The following is a 27,498-nucleotide window of genomic DNA, read 5'->3' on the forward strand; positions in this document are numbered from 1 at the left end:
ATTATAAAGTACTTACAACCATTTTTGTTTTCAAAATTTGTTTAAATTTAACAAAAAAAGTGAAGGGAAAATTGTTTGGGAATGTATGGGAAAGTAGGGAACTTTTTTGTCTTTGTAGGGTAAACCGAACATTTTCCCTGGCAACACTGACTATGAGCTATAGTCATATTGAGACAAAACATCCATAAACATGCACCCCGTAATTTTCTTAAATATGCAACTGCGATTTATCTCCCAGATCTATATCAATGTTACCCCACAAATGCTTATGATTATTAATTCAGTAAGGGTGGTTTAGGGTATGATATAGTCGGCCCCGCCCGACTTTAGAATTTCCTTACTTGTTTTTTTTTTGTAATTTCCTATTGCCTTACCTAAATGTATTAAAAATTGAAGCAATAAAATCTACATTCAATACACATTCAAAGATTTTTATTTCAGCACATTTTTGTTTGCTTAAAAATATTACAAATATAAGTTTGTAGAATTATGAGCTTACGAGGCTAAGTAGTAAATTCAATATCGTTTTATTTAAATTGATTTTTGTTGTTTTTTTTTCAATCATTTCAGCAAATTACAATTGGTATTCATTCGGGAGAAGTTGTGACTGGAGTTATAGGAAATCGAGTACCACGATATTGTCTTTTTGGCAATACAGTTAATCTGACAAGTCGTACTGAGACCACAGGTATACCGGGACGTATAAATGTTAGTGAGGAGACATACAGGTAAGTGGTAATATAAAAAAATTATAAGCAAATATATGTTTAAATAGAAGACTAGAATTTGATAGTTTTTACATAAATTAAGCTAATTTTTGGCCACAATACAGCATATCCTCTGAATATTTAAGAGAAAACTAAAGATAACCATAATAAAGCTGAATAGTTTTGCCAAAAAACAATGAGAAGAAAAAAATAAACGAAATCAAAACGGAAATGGTTTGTCTATAATAATCGTTGGATTGTCATCTTCTACTGAGGCAGGAACTTGCTCTTCCTCTTCTACTTCTTCCACAATCGCCTCCACCATTCTCTCTTCATTTTCGCCTGCACTTGTCTCCGGTTCATCCAACTCCTCCAATGATTCCAATTCACATAGCATTTTTGGTGTTGATGATAATGCTTTAACTGCCCTCTCTGCAGCTGCTGCCAAAGATGTTGAGGGTATTTCCTCATATCTTACTTTAATGGGTTTGCTCGTTTTCTTGGCATTATTATCATCGCATTTCTTCCGTTCTTTGCTCTTAGCCTTGCTGCTAGTGGTGGGATAGTCATCATCTTTAGTGTCATTGTCCTTATTTTCTGGTCCTTCGATTTCCTCCATTAAATCGATGTAACGTTGTAAACGTCTTGGCAAGCGTAATGTATCAATGCCATCGGGCAATTGGCCATTGTTGCGCAACAAATCACGTATGCGACAACTGAAATGAGAATGAATAAAAGAACCCATATGAGGTTATTAGCAAGTATCAGTATGTTGTGGGTGGGAAGGATTAATAAGAAAATTACATTTGTTAACATTAGAATAAAATAAAATGCAATTACGCTTTTTATTGCAACACTAAATCTATTGCTGAATTGCAATGACTGGTTGGTTGTATGCATTTTTTTATACCCTCCACCATAAGATGGGGGGTATATTAACTTTTTCATTCCGTTTGTAACACATCGAAATATTGATCTAAGACCCCATAAAGTATATATATTCTGGGTCGTGTCGAAATTCTGAATCGATCTGAGCATGTCCGTCCGTCTGTTGAAATCACGCTAACTTCCGAACGAAACAAGCTATCGACTTGAAGTAGTTTATATTGATGTAAGTCGGATGGTATTGCAAATGGGCCATATCGGTCCACTTTTACGTATAGCCCCCATATAAACGGACCCCCAAATTTGGCTTGCGATTGCTCTAAGAGAAGCAAATTTCATCCGATCCGGCTGAAATACATGGTGTTAGTATACATGGTGTTAGTATATGGTCTCTAACAACCATGCAAAAATTGTTCCATATCGGTCCACTTTTACGTATAGCCCCCACACCCTCAAAAAAAATCCCTTCTTTAACATATGTTCCAAACATATTTTGCAGGAAGCACATATATTAATGGATACTGCCGAAACATTAATATGTTTGTTTTATGTGAACATATTATATGTTTGGAAGCATTTTGAGCCCAAAAATATTATATGCTTGGAAGAATTTTTCCCAAAGACGATTGTGCTCATTCTTGGCACCTTTTTCTGTAATACAAATAATGTCGAAGAAATTATTCACTTTTAATATATTATTGAAATTTTACTTTTCGCCTGCACGGAGAATCGAACCGAGGACCATACAGTTTGTAGGCCAACACACTATCCACTGGGCTAAGTAGCTGTTATAGTCACCAGCAGATAATTATCGTTATACGTTATATTTATATAGCATATTTTGCAGCGCCCACGAGCCCATGCAAACATAATATTATTTAACAGAAACATACATTTGTTTGCCACGTGGAGCAGTGGTTAGAATGTTTTCTGCATGTGGGTTGTGGGTTCAATCCCTGCTCCGACCGAACACTTTTTTTTTAATTTACACATTTATATTTATACTATATTAAATTTTTATAATGAAACTTCGAAATGTGGGTTATTAAAGATTTATAGTCAGTAACAGTGCTTGATATAAACGAAATTGACTGATTTTTGGATAAAATATTATTTTTTTTATTGCAAAAAAAACAATTTTGTAACAAAAAACTGTTTTTGGTACAAAACTTTAAAATTTGGAAGGAATTCAAAAACTCTAAGAAAAGAAGAACGTGGAGTCGAGTATAAACATACATAAATAATTTTATAATATAAACATAAATTTATTTAGGCGTGAACAGTTTTTTACTAGTATTTAACACCATCGCCTTAAATTGCCTTTTTATTTTTCTTTAATAATTCATTTTAAAGAAAATAAACTTTTTAAATTGGTTTAGCTGCAAAACTCGAACTTAATGCCCGCTTTTATATTTGAAGGTGTCCGTCAACTACTCGTGGTCTACTTATTAATAAAGAGGAACTAAACTTTGTTTTTATACATTTTACTGTGTAATTTTTCACTATTTCCTCCTTATCTCATTTTACTGTCCCAACTCTAAAAAAAAGTATAGTGCCCTCTCGTTATTTTTATGAAGACCCCTGATTTCTTTTAACGAACCAAGAAAAAAATTGTGCCCATAATGCCAAAATGATAAACAAAACACATGTCCACACATACATAAAATGCTGCTCTCAAGGCGAAAACACATGCTGTTTTTTTTAATGTCTATCCTCTTGGTTCCGAATGTCCATTCTCTTTATTCAAATTAAATAATATTTAGACTTAAGCATATCAAATTTTTGGCCTTATCATAAAACAGTTTTCCGAAACAACATACAAGCTGTTTCACAGAAATTGTTCTCTTTTGATTCTTTCGCTGTGTTATGTTGATATCTTTTGTCAACTCTCCCGGTTTCCATCTCTATTTCTTTCGCTATACTCTCTCTGTCGCTTTGAATAAAATATCACAACATATGTATGTTTAGTCGAAATTTGCAAATTTATACATGTTTGCATTCACACATATGATTTCTATGAAACATTCATGCCCCAAACATAATATATTCTAACATACTAACATAGATGTCCCAAACATTTAGTGTTAGTTTGGGAACATTACATGTTTGCACTTAAATATATTGTGTTTTAAAATTGTGCCCGAAACACATTTTGTTTATATATAACGGACCCCTAAATTTGGCTTGCGATTGCTCTAAGAGAAGCAAATTTCATCCGATCCGGCTGAAATTTGGTATATGGTGTAAGTATATGGTCTCTAACAACTATGCAAAAATTGGTCCATATCGGTCCATAATTACATAAGCCCCCATATAAACCGATCCCCCGATTTGGCTTGCGGAGCCTCTAATCCGATCCGGCTGAAATTTGGTACATGGTGTTAGTATATGGTCTCTACCAACCATGCAAAATTGGCCCACATCAGTCTATAATTATATATAGCCCCCATATAAACCGATCCCCCGATTTGGTTTGGGGAGCCTCTAAGAAACGAAAATTTCATCCGATCCGGCTGAAATTTGGTACATGGTGTTGGTATATGTTCTCTAATAACCATGCAAAAGTTGATCCATATCGGTCCATAATTATATATAGCCCCCATATAAATCGATTCCCAGATTTGTCCTCCGGAGCCTCTTGGAGGAGCAAAATTCATCCGATCCGGTTGAAATTTGGAATGTGGCCTCTAACAAACACGCAAGAATTGGTCCATATCGGTCCATAATTATATATATAGCCCCCATATAAGCCGTTCACCAGATTTGATCTCCGGAGCCTCTTGGAGGAGCAAAATTCATCCGATCCGGTTGAAATTTGCAACGTGGTGTTAGTATAAGGCCGCTAATATCCATGCCAAAATTGGTCCATATCGGTTTATAGTTATATATAGCCGATCCCCAATCACACAAAAATTGGTCCATATCGGTTAATATTCATGGTTGCCACACGAGCCAAAAATAATCTACCAAAATTTTATTTTTATGGAAAACATTGTCAAAATGTTATTCGTATAGAAAATTTTGTCAAAATTTTATTTCTATAGAAAATTTTGTAAAAATTTTATTTCTATATACATTTTTTTCCAAAATTTATTTCTATAGAAAATTTTTTCCAAATTTTATTTCTATAGAATTTTTTTTCCAAATTTTACTTCTAAAGAAAATGTTGTCAAAATTTTATTTTGTCAAAATATGTATGGCATACGTTCTCGCGGTATTTTCAATTAACGAGCAAGTTTTCTCCCACTACGACGTGGATTTAGGATGAATTGGACACTTAAAACATAATTATTAAATTATTGTGTACATTGAATTTATATGAGCAACAAAATTTGTATTGACAAATAATCAATGAAGATTTGCTTTGTCCTTACACCTCCTTTATCCTCGAAATTAGATTGCACTATTTTATTCAATTCATAAATTCTTTTTATAAATTCAAAACCTCTGTCCTAATAGACTACAAAGTCAATATTTTAGCCCTTAACATCCGTTAGCTGTAAAAATTTTAATTAACACAAATATTTCCAAAGAAAATTTACAAATCAATTTTGTATAGATCTTGGTTCTATTATGAAAAATCATTAAAAGCTCAAAATTCAATCACCCAAAGATGAAATGCTACATTGAAAAGATTTGTCAATAAATCTGCATGAGTTTATTAAATCTCACAAAAAGACTATGAAAAGTTTTACAATGAACAAAAATTTCCATTAGGCAAAAAGAAAATGTTCAGCAAATTCAGAACATCCTTTAGCAAAAAGTCATAGCAACAACTTCAATGCTTCAAATGTCTGCTAGCATTGACAAATAATGTTACTTGCCTCGTGAAAAGTGAAAGCAGTTTCCGTTTCCTTTCGCTTACACTTCGCTTCACTTGTTCAATAAACTTTTGTTTTTCACTTTTCTCTGATACATGTTCGAAATTGAAGTTTCCGTTTGATTTTGTAAGAATTTCTTTTCGGTTTTGTTGTTTTTTTTTTTTTTTTTGATGAATTTTTTAAGGGAGTATAACCATTGATTAGTTTCTCAGTGAACTTTGCTAATGAGCAGTTTGCTAACCCTCCCATGAGGAAGGAAGCTGCACTTTTGCTACTTATATTTCATTTCTGATTTTTAAACATTTATTCGACTAATCTGCTTGCACTTGGCAGTCACATCACTTTGCTTTTGCTTGTAAGGAAATGTTATCTGAAGTTAATGTTTTGGAAACATTTGTGCCAAATGAGCTTTTTAAAATACCAAGAAAAATTGAAAAAGAGATTGTTTTTTTCAAAATTATTATATCTCGACCAGAACAGGTTAGGTGTAAAATCGCAGCTCTTCAAGAATAGCAATTAAGGATTTTTATGCCCTATTCCTCAATTTCGTACAAAACTGTTCTTTCATATTTCAAAGCAATTGTGGTTCTTCGATTCGAAAAGCTGTCGATTAGGGCTCAAAAGCATTTGGTTTCGCAAGAGGTTTTGAGCACTATATCTTTTAAGATACAATCAGAAAAAAATCGTAGGTCTTAACATTCTGACCGAATTAATTGAAAACAAGTTTCTTGTATTTAATACATCATAGTGCTATTTCTAAAAATAAGCCTTTCCGGAAAATTTACTTTAGAATACTTCAGAGTAATCTACAGTCAAAATAAAAAAAATCAAAATGTGACCAAAAATTCAAAAAAAAACTAAAAATAGTAAATAGGACTAAAAATAGGAAGTTTAGTAATATTTACCAGAGATAAAAGTAATACTGGTAAAAAAGTTGCGTAGTGTAAAAATATTTCTATTCTCTACTGAAATCAAATCGTTTATTTGCAAATAAAAACTTAGTTTAATTCGCACCTTATTTTTTAAGATACAACCACCATTGAATAAAATGTTGTAAGCAGATGTTCTTTATTTACCATTTTGCATCCCAGCAAACAAATTTGGAAGTTCTTTTCAAGGCACAACTTAAAAAAAAACTTCCAAAAATGCTCTCCCAAAGATGTTCTTTATTTTAACTGCACAGGAAGTTCATCCAAAAAGAACATTTTCATTACTTTTTTGGAGATGCTTTTTTTACTGGGATATTATATATTTTTTTGGCAGAGGAATCGGTAACCTTGTGCATTTGAGGGTTAATAACGATGCAAAAAAAAAAGCGTCTCCAAAAAAGTAGTGAAAATGTTTTTTTTGTCCGGAAGGGGTGAAGAAGTGATGAATTCAATATTTTGGTGTATTTAATTTGTGCATTTAAGGGTTAAATTTAGTTAGTTTTTTTTTATACCCTTCACCACTACTGTGGTACAGGGTATAATAAGTTTGTGCATTTGTATGTAACGCCAAGAAGGAAAAGTCTGAGACCCATCGTTTAATATACCGATCGTCTTAGAATTAAATACTGAGTCGATTTAGCGATGTCCGTCTGTCTGTCTGTCTGTCTGTCTGTCTGTCCGTCTGTCTGCCCGTCTGTTGAGGTATTTTTGTGTGCAAAGTACAGCTCGCAGTTTTAGTCCGATTGTCCTAAAATTTGGTACGGGGTCCTGTTTCGGCTCAAAGACGATCCCTATTGATTTTGGAAAAAATCGGTTCAGATTTAGATATAGCTGCCATATATATTTTTCACCGATCTGGTCATAATTGGCGTGTATATCAACCGATCTTCCTCAAATTCCGTACATCCCAATATTTTATGAGTCTCAAAAAACTTGCAAAATACCATCCAAATCGGTTCAGATTTAGATATAGCTCCCATATATAGCTTTCGCCCGATTTACACTCCTTTGTCCACAGAGGCCAATTTTTTGCTCCGATTTAGTTGAAATTTTGCACAGGGAGTAGAACTGGCATTATAGTTATGCGTGTCAAATTTGGTGGAAATCGGTTCAGATTTAGATATAGCTCCCATATATAGCTTTCGCCCGATTTACACTCAAATGACCACAGAGGCCAATCTTTTACTCCGATTTAATTGAAATTTTGCACAGGGAGTAGAATGAGCATTGTAGCTATGTGCGCCAAATTTGGTTGAAATCGGTTCAGATTTAGATATAGCTCCCATATATAGCTTTCGCCCGATTTACACTCATATGACCACAGTGGCCAATCGTTTACTCCGATATAATTGAAATTTTGCACAGAGAGTAGAATTAGCATTGTAGCTATGCGTGCCAAATTTGGTTGAAATCGGTTCAGATTTAGATATAGCTTCCATATATGGTTTTCTCCCGATATGGACTTATATGGCCCCAGAAGCCAGAGTTTTGGCCCAATTTGGTTGAAATTTTGCACTAGGGGTACAATTAGTAATGTAGTCTTATGTGCCAAATTTGATTGAAATCGGTTCAGATTTCGATATAGCTCCCATATATATGTTTTTCTGATTTCTACAAAAATGGTCAAAATACCAACATTTTCATTCTAAAATCGCCACTGCTTAGTCGAAAAGTTGTAAAAATGACTCTAATTTTCCTAAACTTTTAATACATGTATATCGAGCGATAAACCATAAATAAACTTTTTCGAAGTTTCCTTAAAATTGCTTCAGATTTAAATGTTTCCCATATTTTTTTTTACTAACATTGTGTTCCACCCTAGTCCATTAGCCGACTTAAATTTTGAGTCTATAGATTTTGTAGAAGTCTATCAAATTCTGTCCAGATCGAGTGATATTTAAATGAATGTATTTGGGACAAACCTTTATATATAGCCCTCAACAAATTTAACGGATGTGATATGGTATCGAAAATTTAGATCTACAAAGTGGTGCAGGGTATAATATAGTCGGCCCCGCCCGACTTTAGACTTACCTTACTTGTTTTTTTTTTTTTGAAGATCAAAACTGGAAAACCCTAAATTTATTTGATTTTCTTCCGAATGACACAATCGGAGTGTTACTACATTACTCTTAGCATGCTATCAAACTAATCAACAATTTAATTTTCTTCGTTTATGGTTTTTCCTCCATTATATTCCATATAAATAAAACAATGTGTTAGAAAGTTTTTTTAACTATGGAATACTAAGAAACAATTTAAAATATAAAATGAAAATTCCCAACAACATCGAACGAATAGGACATCAAATTGCTCGGTTTGTTACATATAATAAAGGTACTCACGTACATATAATAAAGGTACTCACGTACAATCAAATGCCAGTTTAAAACTCCATATTATAACGGATACTTCAATTTTTTTTTTTTGCTTAATTCCAAAAAAAGCTTTAAACCAAACACGCTAAATCCTAGAGATAAGTCTTAGCCTATATTTGAAGCGTTTTTATCTTAAATCTAAAGTTTGAATATTTCAGTTAATTTATGACAACATCTTTAAATCAAAAATGTGTTTCTTAACTTTAAAGAAAATTAGCCTTAGTTCAAAGACATGTGACTTTAACGAAGGGAAGCAAATTTACAAAATTTGTGTCCTAAATTTAATAAAAAAACAAGTATATACGGCCGTAAGTTCGGCCAGGCCGATTCTTATGTAACCTCCACCATGGATTGCGTAGAACCTTCTACGAAATAAGGTCATCCACAATCGAATTACTTGAATTGTGGTATCTTAAAACTTCTTAACATCGTTTTCTAAATTGTGAATTAGTCCATACGTGGTATATATTAGACAAAAAAGTTATGTATAGGTAAGTACAATGAACCAAATTTCAACTGACTCGGATGAAATTTGCTCCTCCAAGAGGCTCCAAAACCAAATCTCTGGATCGGTTTATATGGGGGCTATATATCATTATGGACTGATATGGACCACTTTTGGCATGGTTTTTAAATATCATATACTACCACCACGTACCAAATTTCAACCAGATCGGATGAATTTTGCTTCTCCATAAGGCACCGGAGGTCAAATCTGGGGAGCGGTTTATATGGGGGCTATATATAATTATGGACTGATATGAACCAATTCCTGCATTGTTGTTGGATACAACATACTAACATCACGTACCAAATTTCAACCGAATGGGAAGAATTTTGCTCTTCCAAGGGGCTCCGGAGGTCAAATCTGGGGATCGGTTTATATGGGGCCTATATATAATTATGGACCGATTTCGACCACTTTTTGCATGGGTGTTTGAGGCCATATATTAACACCACGTACCAAATTTGAACTGAATCAGATGCATTTTGGTCTTCCAAGAGGCTCAAATCTGGTGATCGGTTTATATGGCGGCTGTATATAATTATGGCCCGATGTTGACCAATTTTTGCATGGTCATTAGAGACCATATACTTACACCATGTACCAAATTTCAGCCGGATCGGATGAAATTTGCTTCTCTTAGAGGCTCCGCAAGCCAAATCGGGGGATCGGTTTATATGGGGGCTATATATAATTATGGACCGATGTGGACCAATTTTTGCATGGTTGTTAGAGACCATATACTAACACCATGTACCAAATTTCAGCCGGATCGGATGAAATTTGCTTCTCCCAGAGACTCCGCAAGCCAAATCTGGGGATCGGTATATATGGGGGCTATATATAATTATGGACCGATGTGGACCAATTTTTGCGTGGTTGTTAGAGACCATATACTAACACAATGTACTAAATTTCAGCCGGATCGGATGAAATTTGCTTCTCTTAGAGGCTCCGCAAGCCAAACCTGGGGATCGGTTTATATGGGGGCTATATATACTTATGGACCGATGTGGATCAATTTTTCCATGGTTGTTAGAGACCATATACTTACACCATGTACCAAATTTCAGCCCGATCGGATGAAATTTGCTTCTTTTAGAGGATTCGCAAGCCAAATTTTGGGATCCGTTTATATGGGGGCTATACGTAAAAGTGGACCGCTATGGCCCATTTGCAATACCATCCGACCTACATCAATAACAACTACTTGTGCCAAGTTTCAAGTCGATAGCTTGTTTCGTTCGGAAGTTAGCGTGATTTCAACAGACGGACGGACGGACATGCTCAGATCGACTAAGAATTTCACCACGACCCAGAATATATATACCTTATGGGGTCTTAGAGCAATATTTCGATGTGTTACAAACGGAATTACAAAGTTAATATACCCCCATCCTATGTATAAAAATTTGAAGCAAAGATTATAAACTTTATTTTAATTAAAATTTCATTATTTTTAAGAAATTTGTCCTTAATATATTGTAAATTTCGCATCCTAAAATTTAGGTTGCGTAATCTTTAATATCACGTAAATATTGTTTTCAGTGCACCCATTTGTAAACTACGAAATGCTAAGAAATTTTGAGTTATGCTCTTCAAATACAAATGGTGTACACAGAAAAATAATTCCATCGCTAAACTGATAATAAAATTTAATTTATTTTTATTGCAAGAAAATATGTTGGTCTTATATTAATTTTATTATTATTTGTAGAAATGTTCTATAATTGAAATTTTCCTTATGCTCAAAAATGTCTCAAAAGTTTATAAAATAAACGTAGATGTAAAACTCAATGACCATACAAATAAGTTCAATTTGAAATAAAACAGACAAAATCTATTCCTATCCTAGAATAAACTAGTGCTAAATATGGTCATGATATGGCGTCAATCTTATTTTTTAATTTCGTATATTTTTGGAAATGGTAGTTGAAAAAGCAATTAAATTGTCCTTGTTTTAACAACGCATTGTGAAAATCTGAAAAAGTAGTTGATTGTGCTCATAGAATATAAAACTTTTTTTCTGTGTAATTTTACATAAAAGAAAAAGGCATGCCATAAAATATTTCTCATCATGTGGCGAATGATACGAAAGAAATCCTTACAAATCGTAAATGTTTAAAACGCATAATAAATATTTGCCTAAGCAAAGTTTGTGGCAGTAAATTGTGAAATTTATTATCGACATTTAAAAAGTCATTGTATACAAACATCATAAATTTTCCCCAAGCATGTGTACATGCATAAACAAACTGATCATTAATTATCATGATGAAAATAAATGAAATTTGATGAATATGTATAAGAAGAAATCCTTTCATATTAAAAATGTCCATAACATACTTTGATTATTCATTCCCCCTCTCTCGCTCTCTCTCTCTCTCCTGGGCCAATCATTGATTTTCATTTAGGCTCAAATCAATCATTTACCATCACATCACATGTGCGTTATCCTCATCCAGGGACAACTGAGAAAATATTCCAATAAGCATATTATGGGATTTCTGCAAAACGCAGATTAATGACATTGGGAAAACTTGTAGCATTATTATTTTGACATTTAAGATTGAACACATTTTCGAGTGGCTATCGTTTGTTGCAATAACATCCCGCTTGTTCGGCAAATAGCTATTGTCGCATTTTCCCCACCTATATAAGCACTCCCAATGTTCGGGAGGTTATTATGGTATAGAATAATGAGTTCAAAAAGTACTAAAGACCCGTTTTCTGTATGTATATAATGTACCCTTTCATTACATCCAATTCAGCACCATAAAGTAATCTGTTAAATAATCGATAGATTATATTGGGCATTACCAGTTGAGGATGAAATCGATAAGAAATACGCTGTCTCTCTCACAGAAAATAAATGAGAGAGAAATTCAAAAATATAATCCAGGGACCATTTAATTTTGGTATCTAAAAGTAATGTATAAAATAGTGTCTCTAGCAAAACTAAACAAAAACACACACTTATGATCGGAATAGAGTTTCGGTGGCTACGCGTAATGCATAAAAAGATATGATACAATCGTAAGGTGAAGTTTGGTTTACTGAACAAAAATAAGCAAAATCCCGCTAGAAGACGTCACAAAATATCCACTTCTCATAACTTGTTTAGTTGTTCTCTGGGTTGCAAATGGTTTGGTCGGACACGGAGTTCTCATAGGGTAATCAAAACGAAAGAAAAATGTAAGTAAAAAAATAGTAATAATTCTATTATATAGCACCTATATTTAATTCATATTTATATTCAAATTTCAGGTGCAGTTTCTTTACTTTCTAGCAGGATTGGACCTCCATAGCAACACATACGCCTAACAATGCAGCGACAAAAGAAGTGCCAATTTGAAAGTAAATGCGTCTTACCACGAATATTAAAATAATTCCTTGTTGTTTGTATAGTCATAACTTAACTATTTTACTTATAAACTAAATAACATATTTAGTTAAAGTCCAAATATAAATTTGGCTTAATAAAAAACTATAAAAATCATTCTAGCAAAATTAGTGCTTATTTAGCTAGCATTTTTTCACTATCCTTTTCAGTGGGTAGAGACGTGTGTACAAATTATGTGTGAATTTTCAGCTACCAAATTGGTGGTTATCGATAATGCAGAGAATAGTCTATTGGTTATATTCAGCGACATGTTCTCGTTAAACTCTCCGCTAAAACACATGGGGTGTAATGCGGAGCGTAAGTAGGGGTGTTTATAAATTAGTAGCTATATAGTTAGGTATTCGCTGCTTCCCAGAACAAGCGGGATATAAGGAGGCTGGCGAATGCTTGTTGTGTGCGAAATTGTATTCATTCAATGGTACTCTAGAGCGTATGGATTATATTCAATGTTAAGATGGTTTACAATACGTATACGTCACATGTGATAGTTTCAAACGAAATTCGGTTTTATTACATCCACCACCATAAAATGTTGACGGAGGTATAGTAAGTTTGTCATTCCGTTTATAACACATCGAAATATCGATTTCCGACTATATAAAGTATATATATCCTTGATCAGGGAGAAATTCGAAGACGATATAACGATGTCCGTCTGTCTGGCTGTCTGTCTGTTGTAATCACGCTACAGTCTTCAATAATGAAGCAATCGTGCTGAAATTTTGCACAACTCGTTTTGTGTCTGCAGGCAGGTCAAGTTCGAAGATGGGCTATATCGGTCCATGGTTTGGTATAGCCCCCATATAGACCGATCTCCAGATTTTATTTCTTGGGCTCCTACAAACTATTTACTACCCGATTTGCAGGAAATTTTAAATCTAGAGGTATTTTATGACCAGAAATAGGTGTGCCGACAATGGGATGTATCGGTCCATGTTTTGGCATAGCCCCCATATAGACCGATCTCCCGATATTACTTCTTGGGCGTCTAGAAATTGTATTTTCTATCCGATTTGAATAAAAAAAAATAGGTGGGTATCTAAGATTCGGTCTGGCCGAATCCTAATTACCCACCACCATGAATCAAATTTAACAGTTTCCCTTGAAAATTTCAGGGGGGTTTGAAGACAGATATTTTCCCAAGCAGATCAGTTCAACCAGTACGCTTCCCACCGATAAATGTAAAGGTTTTACCTATGAAGACTAGATCAGATTCTGAATTTATAAGAACCATTTTTTGGTTGAGTTTTAGAGGAATCATAAACATCTCTTGTAAGTGTGCAAGAAAATGATGAAATAACGCCTCGATTTAAAATCTAAAATCTGTAGTTTTTCATCCCAATTATTTAAATGATTACGAGAAGTAAAATCTGGAAATTTTGCATTCAGTTTCAAGTAATTTTCATGATCTGTGCGCCTTTTATACCTTCAAGAAGAGGAATCGGTCTATATGGAGGCCTTACCAAATGGACCGATAAAAACTAAATCATATACACTTTTTTTGGGTCTAAAATGCCACTATATTTTGTTTAATTTGTGGCAAATCGGATAAAAACTACAATTTCTAGAAACCCTAGGAATTAAATCGGGAGTTCGGTGTAATGGGGACTATACCAAAACATGGGAGGATACACATAGCATTCAGCACATCTAATTGTGGTTGTATAATCTAGACCCCAAATCGGAGGCCCGCTTTATAAGGGGACTATATCAAAAACTGTACCGATACACAATACGTATATTCGGCACACCTATGAGTCTAAATCGGGCGAAAGATATAGGAGCTAAATCTAAATCTGAAATGATTTTAACCAAATTTCAACGAAATTTGGTGCACTTAATGATACTATTAACGTACTCCTTGTGCAAAATTTGAAGAAAATCAGGGCAAAACTCTGGCTTTGAAGGCCATATAACTTCAAATCGGACGAAAGATATATATGGGACCTATATCTAAATCTAAACCGATTTGGCTGATATTTTGCATATCTTACGAAAGCCTCAAAATATTTGGCTGCCAGAAATTTTGAGAAAATACGTCGATAAATACGTCAATTATGACAAGATCGGTGATAAATATATATAACAGCCATATCTAAATCTGAACTGATTTTTTTTTTTAAATCAATAGCGATTGTCTTTGAGCCCATGTAAAACTCTGTGCTAAATTTGAGGACGATAGGACTTAATCTGCACACAAAATTACATATACAGACAGACGGACATCGCTAAATCGACTCAGAATTTAATTCTAAGACGATCGGTATACTAAACGATGGGTCTCAGACTTTTCCTTCTGGTGTTACATACAAATGCACAATCTTATACCCTGTACCACAGTAGTGGTGAAGGGTATAAAAACAAAACATGAATGAAGTAAGAGGAACCACGCTCAAAATAAACTCAGCCAACTGCACTCAAATCGATGATTTGATGGTGGCAAAGGACAAAAGAGAGATATTTGTATGAATTTAATTCGGCATAAGCCCGCTATCATAAACCTTTTTGCGGAGGGTACAAATGTGGTTCACTTTGGGTTAAGTGAACTGCCTGAATTTATTCTTATAATTGGTTGATAGTTTTGCTGCAAGTAGAGGCTGCTGATGTGGAATGTGGTAATTCCGAAACGTGCGTCCATCGAACCATCTTGCAGTCTATAGGGCTTTGCCCAAATAAATTTGACAAACATTATTTTCCTCTGTTGGTTAATCTACTCTTGTAGTTTAGTCAACACAACGGTTTTATGCTGATATAAAAAAACAACAAAATTTTATTTCTATAGAAAATGTTGTCAACATTTTATTTTTATAGAACATTTTGTCAAAATTCTATTTTTATAGAAAATTTTGTCAAAATTGTATTTCTATGGACATTTTTGTCAAAATTTTATTTCTATAGAAAATTTTGTCAAAATTTTATTTCTATGGAAAATTTTGCCAAAATTTTAATTCTATAGAAAATTTTGTCAAAATTTTATTTCTATAGAAAATTTTGTCAAAATTTTATTTCTATAGAAAATTTTGTCAAAATTTTGTTTCTAGAGAAAATTTTGTCAAAATTCTATTTTTATAGAAAATTTTGTCAAAATTTGATGTCTATAGAAAATTTTGTCAAAATTTTATTTCTATAGAAAATTTTGTCAAAATTTTATTTTTATGGAAAATTTTGTCAAAATTTTATATTTATAGAAAATTTTGTCAAAATTCTATTTCTATAGAAAATTTTGTCAAAATTCTATTTCTATAGAAAATTTTGTAAAAATTTTATTTCTAAAGAAAATGTTATCAAAATTTTATTTCTGTAGAAAATTTTGTCAAAATTTTATTGGTTGAAAATTTTGTCAAAATTCTATTTCTATAGAAAATTTTATCAAAATTTTATTTCTATAGAAAATTTTGTCAAAATTTTATATCTATAGAAAGTGTTGTCAAAATTTTATTTCTAAAGAATATTTTTATTTTTTTTAGAAAATTTTGTCAAAATTTTATTTCAATAGGAAATTTTGTCAAAACTTTATTTATATAGGAAATTTTGTCAAAATTTTATTTCTATTGAAAATTTTGTAAAAATTTTATTTCTTTAGAAAATTTTGTCAAAATTTTATTCTTTATAAAATTTTGTCAAAACTTTATTTCTATAGAAAATTTTATCAAAATTTTATTTCTTTAGATAATTGAAGTACCTCTTTGGTGGGGAAGGAATGTTTCGCAAAATCTACCAATACATCAAGAGTTCTACTAATCTACCAAGTAGTAACAAATCATGGTGTCATTTCGTTATTGCAGTAGTAATACTTGGAAATTGTAAGATGCCTTTCTATTGTTCCAAACTGGGTTGATTGATCCGATTACAAAAAAAAAAAAAATTATACATTCAATACATGCAGTGACGCTAAATCAGTTTTCAGTCACGCCATAAATTTCTTCTGTCTTGTCTTTCATCCCTATCATTCCAATTTCAAACAGTTCAATACTTGTCCAACACTTGACAGCTAAGCCACGCCATATATTTCATCATGTCAGCTATTCCGCACCATTTCACGTTCAAGGTGTCAGCAATTAACAAGAATAAATGTAAATGGGGAAAGTTTTATTTTGTTGATTGACAATATAAGTACAAGATTATCGCGGGCTGTAGTTTATCAATTTGCCAAATGGACAATTATTATGAATAATTTATACATTAATCGATTTTAAGTTTAAATTTATGATCCGTTGTAAGGGTTATGTGATGGGGGGAAGTATTCGCAATAAAAATGTATTAAATATTAGTGGAATGGCATAATGATTATTTTGTAATTTAAAATTTTATCTATTAAGGTAAATTTTCGTGAAATCTTAGCAAATTAGACTAAAATAAATAAAAGTGATTGGAACTTTTTAAAATTTTTATTGGCGTACTTTTTACAATACAGAATAAGTTTGTCGGGAACGTAGTTCATTAGGCAAAAATTCAGAAAATCTTTAATATCTACAAAATTGGATGGAAAAGATTTAAAACCAGTTTGTGGCCCAAGGAGGAGTTCCATCGCTTCTTCTTTGGAATTAACTACAAACAACCTTCCAGTTTCCTTATAAAAAGAAAGGATAGAGGTTTTGGCATACGCTTTTTGAAAGTCGGGGAAAAATTTCCATATGTAATTAGAGAAAATATTAACTACACAGAAAAAATTTTTACGAAAATTTTTCCAATTAAAATCTTAATTGAGTCTTAATAAATATTCAATTAAAAATTTAATTGAATCAACAAATTTTTTAATTAAAAAAAAAATCAACCACACAAATTAATTGTATCAATTAATTTTTTAATTGGATCAATTAATTTCGAAAGATATATATGGGACCTATATCTAAATCTAAACCGATTTGGCTGATATTTTGCATATCTTACGAAAGCCTCAAAATATTTGGCTGCCAGAAATTTTGAGAAAATACGTCGATAAATACGTCAATTATGACAAGATCGGTGATAAATATATATAACAGCCATATCTAAATCTGAACTGATTTTTTTTTTTAAATCAATAGCGATTGTCTTTGAGCCCATGTAAAACTCTGTGCTAAATTTGAGGACGATAGGACTTAATCTGCACACAAAATTACATATACAGACAGACGGACATCGCTAAATCGACTCAGAATTTAATTCTAAGACGATCGGTATACTAAACGATGGGTCTCAGACTTTTCCTTCTGGTGTTACATACAAATGCACAATCTTATACCCTGTACCACAGTAGTGGTGAAGGGTATAAAAACAAAACATGAATGAAGTAAGAGGAACCACGCTCAAAATAAACTCAGCCAACTGCACTCAAATCGATGATTTGATGGTGGCAAAGGAAAAGAGAGATATTTGTATGAATTTAATTCGGCATAAGCCCGCTATCATAAACCTTTTTGCGGAGGGTACAAATGTGGTTCACTTTGGGTTAAGTGAACTGCCTGAATTTATTCTTATAATTGGTTGATAGTTTTGCTGCAAGTAGAGGCTGCTGATGTGGAATGTGGTAATTCCGAAACGTGCGTCCATCGAACCATCTTGCAGTCTATAGGGCTTTGCCCAAATAAATTTGACAAACATTATTTTCCTCTGTTGGTTAATCTACTCTTGTAGTTTAGTCAACACAACGGTTTTATGCTGATATAAAAAAACAACAAAATTTTATTTCTATAGAAAATGTTGTCAACATTTTATTTTTATAGAACATTTTGTCAAAATTCTATTTTTATAGAAAATTTTGTCAAAATTGTATTTCTATGGACATTTTTGTCAAAATTTTATTTCTATAGAAAATTTTGTCAAAATTTTATTTCTATGGAAAATTTTGCCAAAATTTTAATTCTATAGAAAATTTTGTCAAAATTTTATTTCTATAGAAAATTTTGTCAAAATTTTATTTCTATAGAAAATTTTGTCAAAATTTTGTTTCTAGAGAAAATTTTGTCAAAATTCTATTTTTATAGAAAATTTTGTCAAAATTTGATGTCTATAGAAAATTTTGTCAAAATTTTATTTCTATAGAAAATTTTGTCAAAATTTTATTTTTATGGAAAATTTTGTCAAAATTTTATATTTATAGAAAATTTTGTCAAAATTCTATTTCTATAGAAAATTTTGTCAAAATTCTATTTCTATAGAAAATTTTGTAAAAATTTTATTTCTAAAGAAAATGTTATCAAAATTTTATTTCTGTAGAAAATTTTGTCAAAATTTTATTGGTTGAAAATTTTGTCAAAATTCTATTTCTATAGAAAATTTTATCAAAATTTTATTTCTATAGAAAATTTTGTCAAAATTTTATATCTATAGAAAGTGTTGTCAAAATTTTATTTCTAAAGAATATTTTTATTTTTTTTAGAAAATTTTGTCAAAATTTTATTTCAATAGGAAATTTTGTCAAAACTTTATTTATATAGGAAATTTTGTCAAAATTTTATTTCTATTGAAAATTTTGTAAAAATTTTATTTCTTTAGAAAATTTTGTCAAAATTTTATTCTTTATAAAATTTTGTCAAAACTTTATTTCTATAGAAAATTTTATCAAAATTTTATTTCTTTAGATAATTGAAGTACCTCTTTGGTGGGGAAGGAATGTTTCGCAAAATCTACCAATACATCAAGAGTTCTACTAATCTACCAAGTAGTAACAAATCATGGTGTCATTTCGTTATTGCAGTAGTAATACTTGGAAATTGTAAGATGCCTTTCTATTGTTCCAAACTGGGTTGATTGATCCGATTACAAAAAAAAAAAAAATTATACATTCAATACATGCAGTGACGCTAAATCAGTTTTCAGTCACGCCATAAATTTCTTCTGTCTTGTCTTTCATCCCTATCATTCCAATTTCAAACAGTTCAATACTTGTCCAACACTTGACAGCTAAGCCACGCCATATATTTCATCATGTCAGCTATTCCGCACCATTTCACGTTCAAGGTGTCAGCAATTAACAAGAATAAATGTAAATGGGGAAAGTTTTATTTTGTTGATTGACAATATAAGTACAAGATTATCGCGGGCTGTAGTTTATCAATTTGCCAAATGGACAATTATTATGAATAATTTATACATTAATCGATTTTAAGTTTAAATTTATGATCCGTTGTAAGGGTTATGTGATGGGGGGAAGTATTCGCAATAAAAATGTATTAAATATTAGTGGAATGGCATAATGATTATTTTGTAATTTAAAATTTTATCTATTAAGGTAAATTTTCGTGAAATCTTAGCAAATTAGACTAAAATAAATAAAAGTGATTGGAACTTTTTAAAATTTTTATTGGCGTACTTTTTACAATACAGAATAAGTTTGTCGGGAACGTAGTTCATTAGGCAAAAATTCAGAAAATCTTTAATATCTACAAAATTGGATGGAAAAGATTTAAAACCAGTTTGTGGCCCAAGGAGGAGTTCCATCGCTTCTTCTTTGGAATTAACTACAAACAACCTTCCAGTTTCCTTATAAAAAGAAAGGATAGAGGTTTTGGCATACGCTTTTTGAAAGTCGGGGAAAAATTTCCATATGTAATTAGAGAAAATATTAACTACACAGAAAAAATTTTTACGAAAATTTTTCCAATTAAAATCTTAATTGAGTCTTAATAAATATTCAATTAAAAATTTAATTGAATCAACAAATTTTTTAATTAAAAAAAAAATCAACCACACAAATTAATTGTATCAATTAATTTTTTAATTGGATCAATTAATTTTTTAATTGGCTGTCAATCAATTTAATTGATACTATCATTTCTGTGATTGAAGACATTTCAATTAAAACATTAATTGGGTCAATTAATTTCGTGATTGAATGAGAAAATATTTTTTGTGTGTACTCAGAAAAAAAATCATCGCCAAAAAAGTAGTGAAAATGTGATTTTTGGATCCGGAAGTGGTGCCAAATTGGCGCAGAAGCGATGAATTTAACATGGGATTGTCATAGGACGGATGTTCACTATTTCCACAGCCGTTGCACTGAATTTGCTTCAATTCTTAAGGTGTGATCCGAATTCAGTGTTTTGGATGTAAATTAAACAAAAATTGTGATATTTTGCAAATTGAATAATTTTTCTAATTTTTTATGATTTTTAATGCATTCTAACCTTTGTTCGAAACTTTTGACCTCAAATATTTCCAAAAATTTGCAATTTTTATACCCTCCACCATAGGATGGGGGTATATTAACTTTGTCATTCCGTTTTGTAACACATCGAAATATTGCTCTTAGACCCCATAAAGTATATATATTCCGGGTCGTGGTGAAATTCTGAGTCGATCTGAGCATGTCCGTCCGTCCGTCCGTCCGTCTGTTGAAATCACGCTAACTTCCGAACGAAATAAGCTATCGACTTGAAACTTGGCACAAGTAGTTGTTATTGATGTAGGTCGGATGGTATTGCAAATGGGCCATATCGGTCCACTTTTACGTATAGCCCCCATATAAACGGTCCCCCAAATTTGGCTTGCGATTGCTCTAAGAGAAGCAAATTTCATCCGATCCGGCTGAAATTTGGTACGTGGTGTTAGTATATGGTCTCTAACTACCATGCAAAAATTGGTCCATATCGGTCCACTTTTACGTATAGCCCCCATATAAACGGACCCCCAAATTTGGCTTGCGATTGCTCTAAGAGAAGCAAATTTCATCCGATCCGGCTGAAATTTGGTACATGGTGTTAGTATATGGTCTCTAAGAACCATGCAAAAATTGGTCTATATCGGTCCATAATTATATATAGCCCCCATATAAGCCGATCCCCCGATTTGACCTCCGGAGCCTCTTAGAGGAGCAAAATTCATCCGATCCGGTTGAAATTTGGTACGTGGTGTTAGTATATGGTCTCTAACAACCATGCAAGAATTGGTCCATATCGGTCCATAATTATATATAGCCCCCATATAAATCGATCCCCAGATTTGTCCTCCGGAGCCTCTTGGAGGAGCTATATTCATCCGATCCGGTTGAAATTTGGAACATAGTGTTAGAATGTGGTCCCTAACAAACACGCAAGAATTGGTCCATATCGGTCCATAATTATATATAGCCCCCATATAAACCGTTCCCCAGATTTGATCTCCGGAACCTCTTGGAGGAGCAAAATTCATCCGATCCGGTTGAAATTTGCAACGTGGTATTAGTATAAGGCCGCTTATAACCATGCCATAATTGGTCCATATCGGTCTATAGTTATATATAGCCGATCCCCAATCACTCAAAAATTGGTCCATATCGGTTCATAATCGTGGTTACCACTCGATCCAAAAATAATCTACCAAAATTTTATTTTTATAGAAAACATTGTCAAAATGTTATTTCAATAGAAATTTTGTCAAAATTTTATTTCTATAGAAAATTTTGTCAAAATTTTATTTCTATAGAAAATTTTTTCCAAATTTTATTTCTATAGAAAATTTTTTCCAAGTTTTATTTCTATAGAAATTTTTTTCCAAATTTTACTTTTATAGAAAATTTTTTCCAAGTTTTATTTCTATAGAAAATTTTTTCCAAATTTTACTTTTATAGAAAATTTTGTCAAAATTTTATTTCTATAGAAACTTTAAACTTAATTATATACGTATTTAATCGGCCCTTTTGTAGTTTAATATATACCACGTATGGACTATGTGGTATATATTACGTTGTTAGGAAGTTTTATGATACCTTGCCATCGGCTTCAGTAGACGTTTCTACGCAATCCATGGTGGAGGGTAAATAATCTTCGGCCTGGCCGAACTTGCAGCCGTATATACTTGTTTAGTTTAATATATACCACGTATGGACTATGTGGTATATATTACGGTGTTAGGAAGTTTTAAGATACCTTGCCATCGGCAAGTGTTACCGCAACCCAAGTAATTCGATTGTGGATGACAGTCTTCAGTAGAAGTTTCTACGCAATCCATGGTGGAGGGTACATAAGCTTCGGCCTGGCCGAACTTACGGCCGTACATACTTGTTTTAGAATGTATTTATAATTTTTCTTGACAAAATTAAAAAAAAAAAAAACAAGTAAGGAAAGTCTAAAGTCGGGCGGGGCCGACTATGTTATACCCTTCACCACTTTGTAAGTCCACATTTTCGATACCATATCAAATCCGTCCAATGTGTTGGATGCTATATGAATCCATACACATATATTCTGTATATCTGAGCAGATCTGTACAGAGTTCTGCAATACTTATAAATTTATTTACATTTAAGTCGGCTAATGCGCTGTGGCGGAACACAATGTTAGTAAAAAAAATATAGGAAACATTTAAATATGAACCAATTTTGAGGCAACTTAGCAAGTGTATTTATGATTTATCGGTCGATAGATGTGTAATAGAGTAATAGGAAAATTTGAGTCATTCTGATAAGTTTTCGACTTGGCAGTGGCGATTTGATAAGGAAAATGTAGGTATTTCGGCCAGTTTTACCTTAATTGGAAAAACATATATATGGAATCTATATCGAAATCTGAACCGATTGCAATCGAATTTCATATGCATAGTTACTATGTCAATTCTACTTCCTGTGCAAAATTTCACATAAATCGGATTACAACTTTGACCTCTGTGGTTATATGACGGAAAATCGGGCGAAAAATATATATGGGAGCTGTATTAAAATCTGAACCGATTTCAACCAAAATAAACACGCCTTAATTCTACTGCCTGTGCAAAGTTTCAAGTTCAATTCTACTCCCTCTGCAAAATTTCACGTAAATCAGAGTAGCACTTTTGCCTCTGTGCGCATATTACTCCAAATCGGGCGAATGATATATATGGGAGCTATATCTAAATCTGAACCGACTTCAACTAAATTTTGCACAATTAGAGATACTATAAAACGTACTCCTTGTGCAAAATCTCAAGCAACTCAGGGCAAAACTCTGGCTTTTGAGGCCTTATAAATCCAAATCGGACGAAAGATATATATGGGAGCTATATCTAAATCGGAACCTATTTTAACCAAATTAAGCACACTTAACGATACTATTAAACGTACTTGTTGTGCAAAATTTGAAGCAAATCAGGGCAAAACTCTGGCTTTTGGGGCCATATGAGTCCAAATCGGTCGAAAGATATATATGGGAGCTATATCTAAATCTGAACCGATTTCAACTAAATTTGGCACAATTAACGATACTATTAAACGTACTCCTTGTACAAAATTTTAATCAAATCAGGGCAAAACTCTGGCTTTTGAAGCCATATAAGTCAAAATCGGACGAAAGATATATGAGAGCTATATCTAACTCTGAACCGATTTCAACTAAATTTGGCACAATTTAATTAAATTTGGCAATATTAAACGTACTCGTTGTGCAAAATTTGAAGCAAATCAGGGCAAAACTCTCGCTTTTGGGGCCATATAAGTCCAAATCGGACGAAAGATATATATGGGAGCTATATATATATATATATATCTGAACCGATTTAGCTGATATTTGGCAGTTTTTACGGGACTGACAAAACATTCAGATGTACAAAATTTGAAGAACGTCGGTTCATAAATACGTGAATTATGATCAAATCGGTGATAACTATATATGGCAGCTATATCTAAATCTGAACCGATTTTTTCCAAAATCAATAGCGATTGTCTTCTACCCGAAGAAAGACGTTGTGTCAAATTTGAAGACGATCGGACTTAAACTGCGACCTGTACTTTGTGCACAAAATTACATATACAGACAGACGGACAGACAGACGGACATCGCTAAATCGACTCAGAATTTAATTCTAAGCCGATCGGTATACTAAAAGATGGGTCTATGACAATTATTTCTTGGCGTTATATACAAATGCACAAACTTATTATACCCTGTACCACAGTAGTGGTGAAGGGTATAATTATGGACATTTATGGACTGTTTTTAACATATTTGAAACGAAAAAAGTTAAAATTACCCTTTGAAAATATGAAAAAACGAGTTATAAAAAAATAATTAAAATAACTTCCTGAGTAGTTAAAAAAGAACATCTTTGGACGATATCTTTAGAAAGTGCTTTTAATGTTGTGACCTTAGAAGTACTTCCAATTTTTTTTTTTGCTGGGTAGTGCAGAGCTCACTGTAGGAGCTTACCAACGAAATTTGCTTTGCAAATTATAGTTGGTTACTTTTTGCTTTTCGAGAAGGATGCATTTCATAAATGGTAGTTAAGAATCCAAAAGTGTCAGCAAATTTTTGTTAATTTAATTAATCTCAAAATTTGGAATAAAATATTGTTCAATTTTCGTACGAGGTTGTTAATTCTTTCCCTAAAACTTTTTTCTGTGTAACTATCCCTTTTCTTCGTTCCAACTCCTCATAGTTAGTTCTAAGTGAGGGAAGATAAATTTGAATAAATAAAATGGCGCCCAACGTGGGGCAATTTATATGTTGGCACAAATATATACTCAGACAATCAACCTAAAATAAATCTCCTCGACTCTCGGTTGCTTAACTCGAAAAAGGCTATAGACTGCCACAAATCCCTCAACGAGATCACTGACTATTTTATTTAATATGGATGCCAGACCAGAGAACTGCAAAGTGGGTGACTTAGCAAGGCTAAGAACTAATCCAGAGAACAAAATTCTGTTAGTGCTAATGTTATCATAGGTATGACAAAAACGTGTTTAAAAAATTCTCGAACGTATTTTGTTCAAAAAGGGACTTATCATACCACCTTCGTACGGATTGGGCAAACTTTTTGTACCACGAACATTGTAGAGTATAAATATAATAATTGAGAAAACTTTTAATTTGTCAAAGTCATTAAATCAATAGCTTGTGTTGTCTGCCGAATCCTGAAGAGTTTCTCTCAAATTTCCATTGTAATGAAGTGAAATACAAGCTCGCAAAACCTCATTTGCTAATTTCATACAATTATTTGCCTATTTCATGTTGTACATGCTCTAAACAACTAATTGCCAACATATAATTAAATTCGTTCTTGTTCAATTAATTTAATTAAATTGAATTGTTTTTTTTTTTTATTTTTCTCTCTAAAGGCAATAACATCTTTGTTGGGAATTTTGCTACAGGTTGTCTAGAGCCATGAAACCACAATGGAACACTTAAAGACACTCGTTTGCCAAATACCCAATGACAACCGCATGATGGGGAATTTGCACAAAATTCAATTTAAAATACATTTAATTTCATTTTTATTGTTCAACATAAAATATTAACTAGATGATGATGGTTAATGGATGCAGAGATATAACCACCAATCGGCTATAGATTTTTTTATTGAAACTTTGACTACGAAGTAAATTTATAAAATTTTCCCTTGAAAATTTATGGACATTGAAGGCAAAGAGTATCTATGAAATGGTTTCATACAAAATGGGCCTACGCCCAGACACATTTTACGATGAATGGAATGAAAAACATTTGGCATTTGACTTTTTTGGATGAAATGTAATAACGGATACCAAGACAGAATGTCTAAATGCTGACTTGTAATAGAATTCCATAAAAGAAAATATTTTTCAGCCAGAGTCCCCTCAGCCTACCTTGATTTTATGGGAATTATTTTCATCGTTCCATTGTAGATGTATTAGTCGGTGGTTCGTTTCTATACCCTCCACCATAGGATGGGGGTATATTAACTTTGTCATTCCGTTTGTAACACATCGAAATATTGCTCTAAGACCCCATAAAGTATATATATTCTGGGTCGTGGTGAAATTTTGAGTCGATCTGAGCATGTCCGTCCGTCCGTCCGTCCGTCCGTCCGTCCGTCTGTTGAAATCACGCTAACTTCCGAACGAAACAAGCTATCGACTTGAAACTTGGCACAAGTAGTTGTTATTGATGGTATTGCAAATGGGCCATATCTGTCCACTTTTACGTATAGCCCCCATATAAACGGATCCCCCAAATTTGGCTTGCGATTGCTCTACGAGAAGCAAATTTCATCCGATCCGGCTGAAATTTGGTACATGGTGTTAGTGTATGGTCTCTAACAACCATGCAAAAATTGGTCCATATCGGTCCATAATTCCATATAGCCCCCATATAAACCGATCCCCCGATTTGGCTTGCGATTGCTCTAAGAGAGACAAATTTCATCCGATCCGGCTGAAATTTTGTACATGATGTTAGTATATGGCCTCTAACATCCATGCAAAAATTGGTCCACATCGGCCCATTATTATATATAGCCCCCATATAAACCGATCCCCAGATTTGACCTGCGGAGCCTCATAGAGGAGCAAAAGTCATTCGATCCGATTGAAATTTGGAACGTGGCGTTAGTATATGTCCTCTAACAGCCATGCAAAAATTGGTCCACATCGGCCCATAATTATATATAGCCCCCATATAAACCGATCCCCAGATTTGACCTCCGGAGCCTCTTAGAGGAGCAAAAGTCATCCGATCCGGCTGAAATTAGGAACATGGTGTTAGAATGTGGTCTCTAACAAACACGCAAGAATTGGTCCATATCGGTCCATAGTTATTTATAGCCCCCATATAAACCGATACCCAGATTTGACCTCCGGAGCCTCTTAGAGGAGCAAAAGTCATCCGATCCGGCTGAAATTTGGAACATGGTGTTAGTATAAGGCCGTTAAGGCCATAATTGGTCCATATCGGTCTATAGTTATATATAGGCGATCCCCAATCACACAAAAATTGGTCCATATCGGTTCATAATCATGGTTGCTACTCGAGCCAAAAATAATCTACCAAAATTTTATTTTTATAGAAAACATTGTCAAAATTTTATTTCTATAGGAAATTTTGTCAAAATTTTATTTCTATAGAAAAATTTGTCAAAATTTTATTTCCATAGAAAATGTTGTCAAAATTTTATTTCTATAGAAAATTTTTTCCAAATTTTATTTCTATAGAAAATTTTTTCCAAATTTTACTTCCATAGAA

The 27,498-nt window shown here is 32.8% G+C and overlaps 1 protein-coding gene and 1 long non-coding RNA gene across 3 annotated transcripts in view; one reads left to right on the forward strand and one right to left on the reverse strand.

Moving 5' to 3' along the window:
* Positions 1–406: 406 nt before the first annotated feature.
* stops (SOCS domain-containing protein stops) overlaps positions 407–27,498 on the reverse strand; it is a 160,151-nt gene continuing 133,059 nt past the window's right edge. For both annotated transcript variants that reach the window (XM_075291888.1, XM_075291887.1), the window contains one exon: positions 407–1,423. In XM_075291888.1, the coding sequence (XP_075148003.1) occupies positions 928–1,423 (496 nt within the window). In that variant the 3' untranslated portion in view covers positions 407–927. The remainder of the gene's footprint in view (positions 1,424–27,498) is intronic.
* LOC142221986 (uncharacterized) lies at positions 11,842–12,735 on the forward strand. Its single transcript, XR_012718236.1, has 2 exons — positions 11,842–12,420; positions 12,493–12,735. It is a non-coding gene; the product is annotated as an uncharacterized LOC142221986 (long non-coding RNA).

Source organism: Haematobia irritans, chromosome 1 (assembly GCF_050003625.1).
Source record: "Haematobia irritans isolate KBUSLIRL chromosome 1, ASM5000362v1, whole genome shotgun sequence".
Lineage (NCBI taxonomy): Eukaryota > Metazoa > Arthropoda > Insecta > Diptera > Muscidae > Haematobia > Haematobia irritans.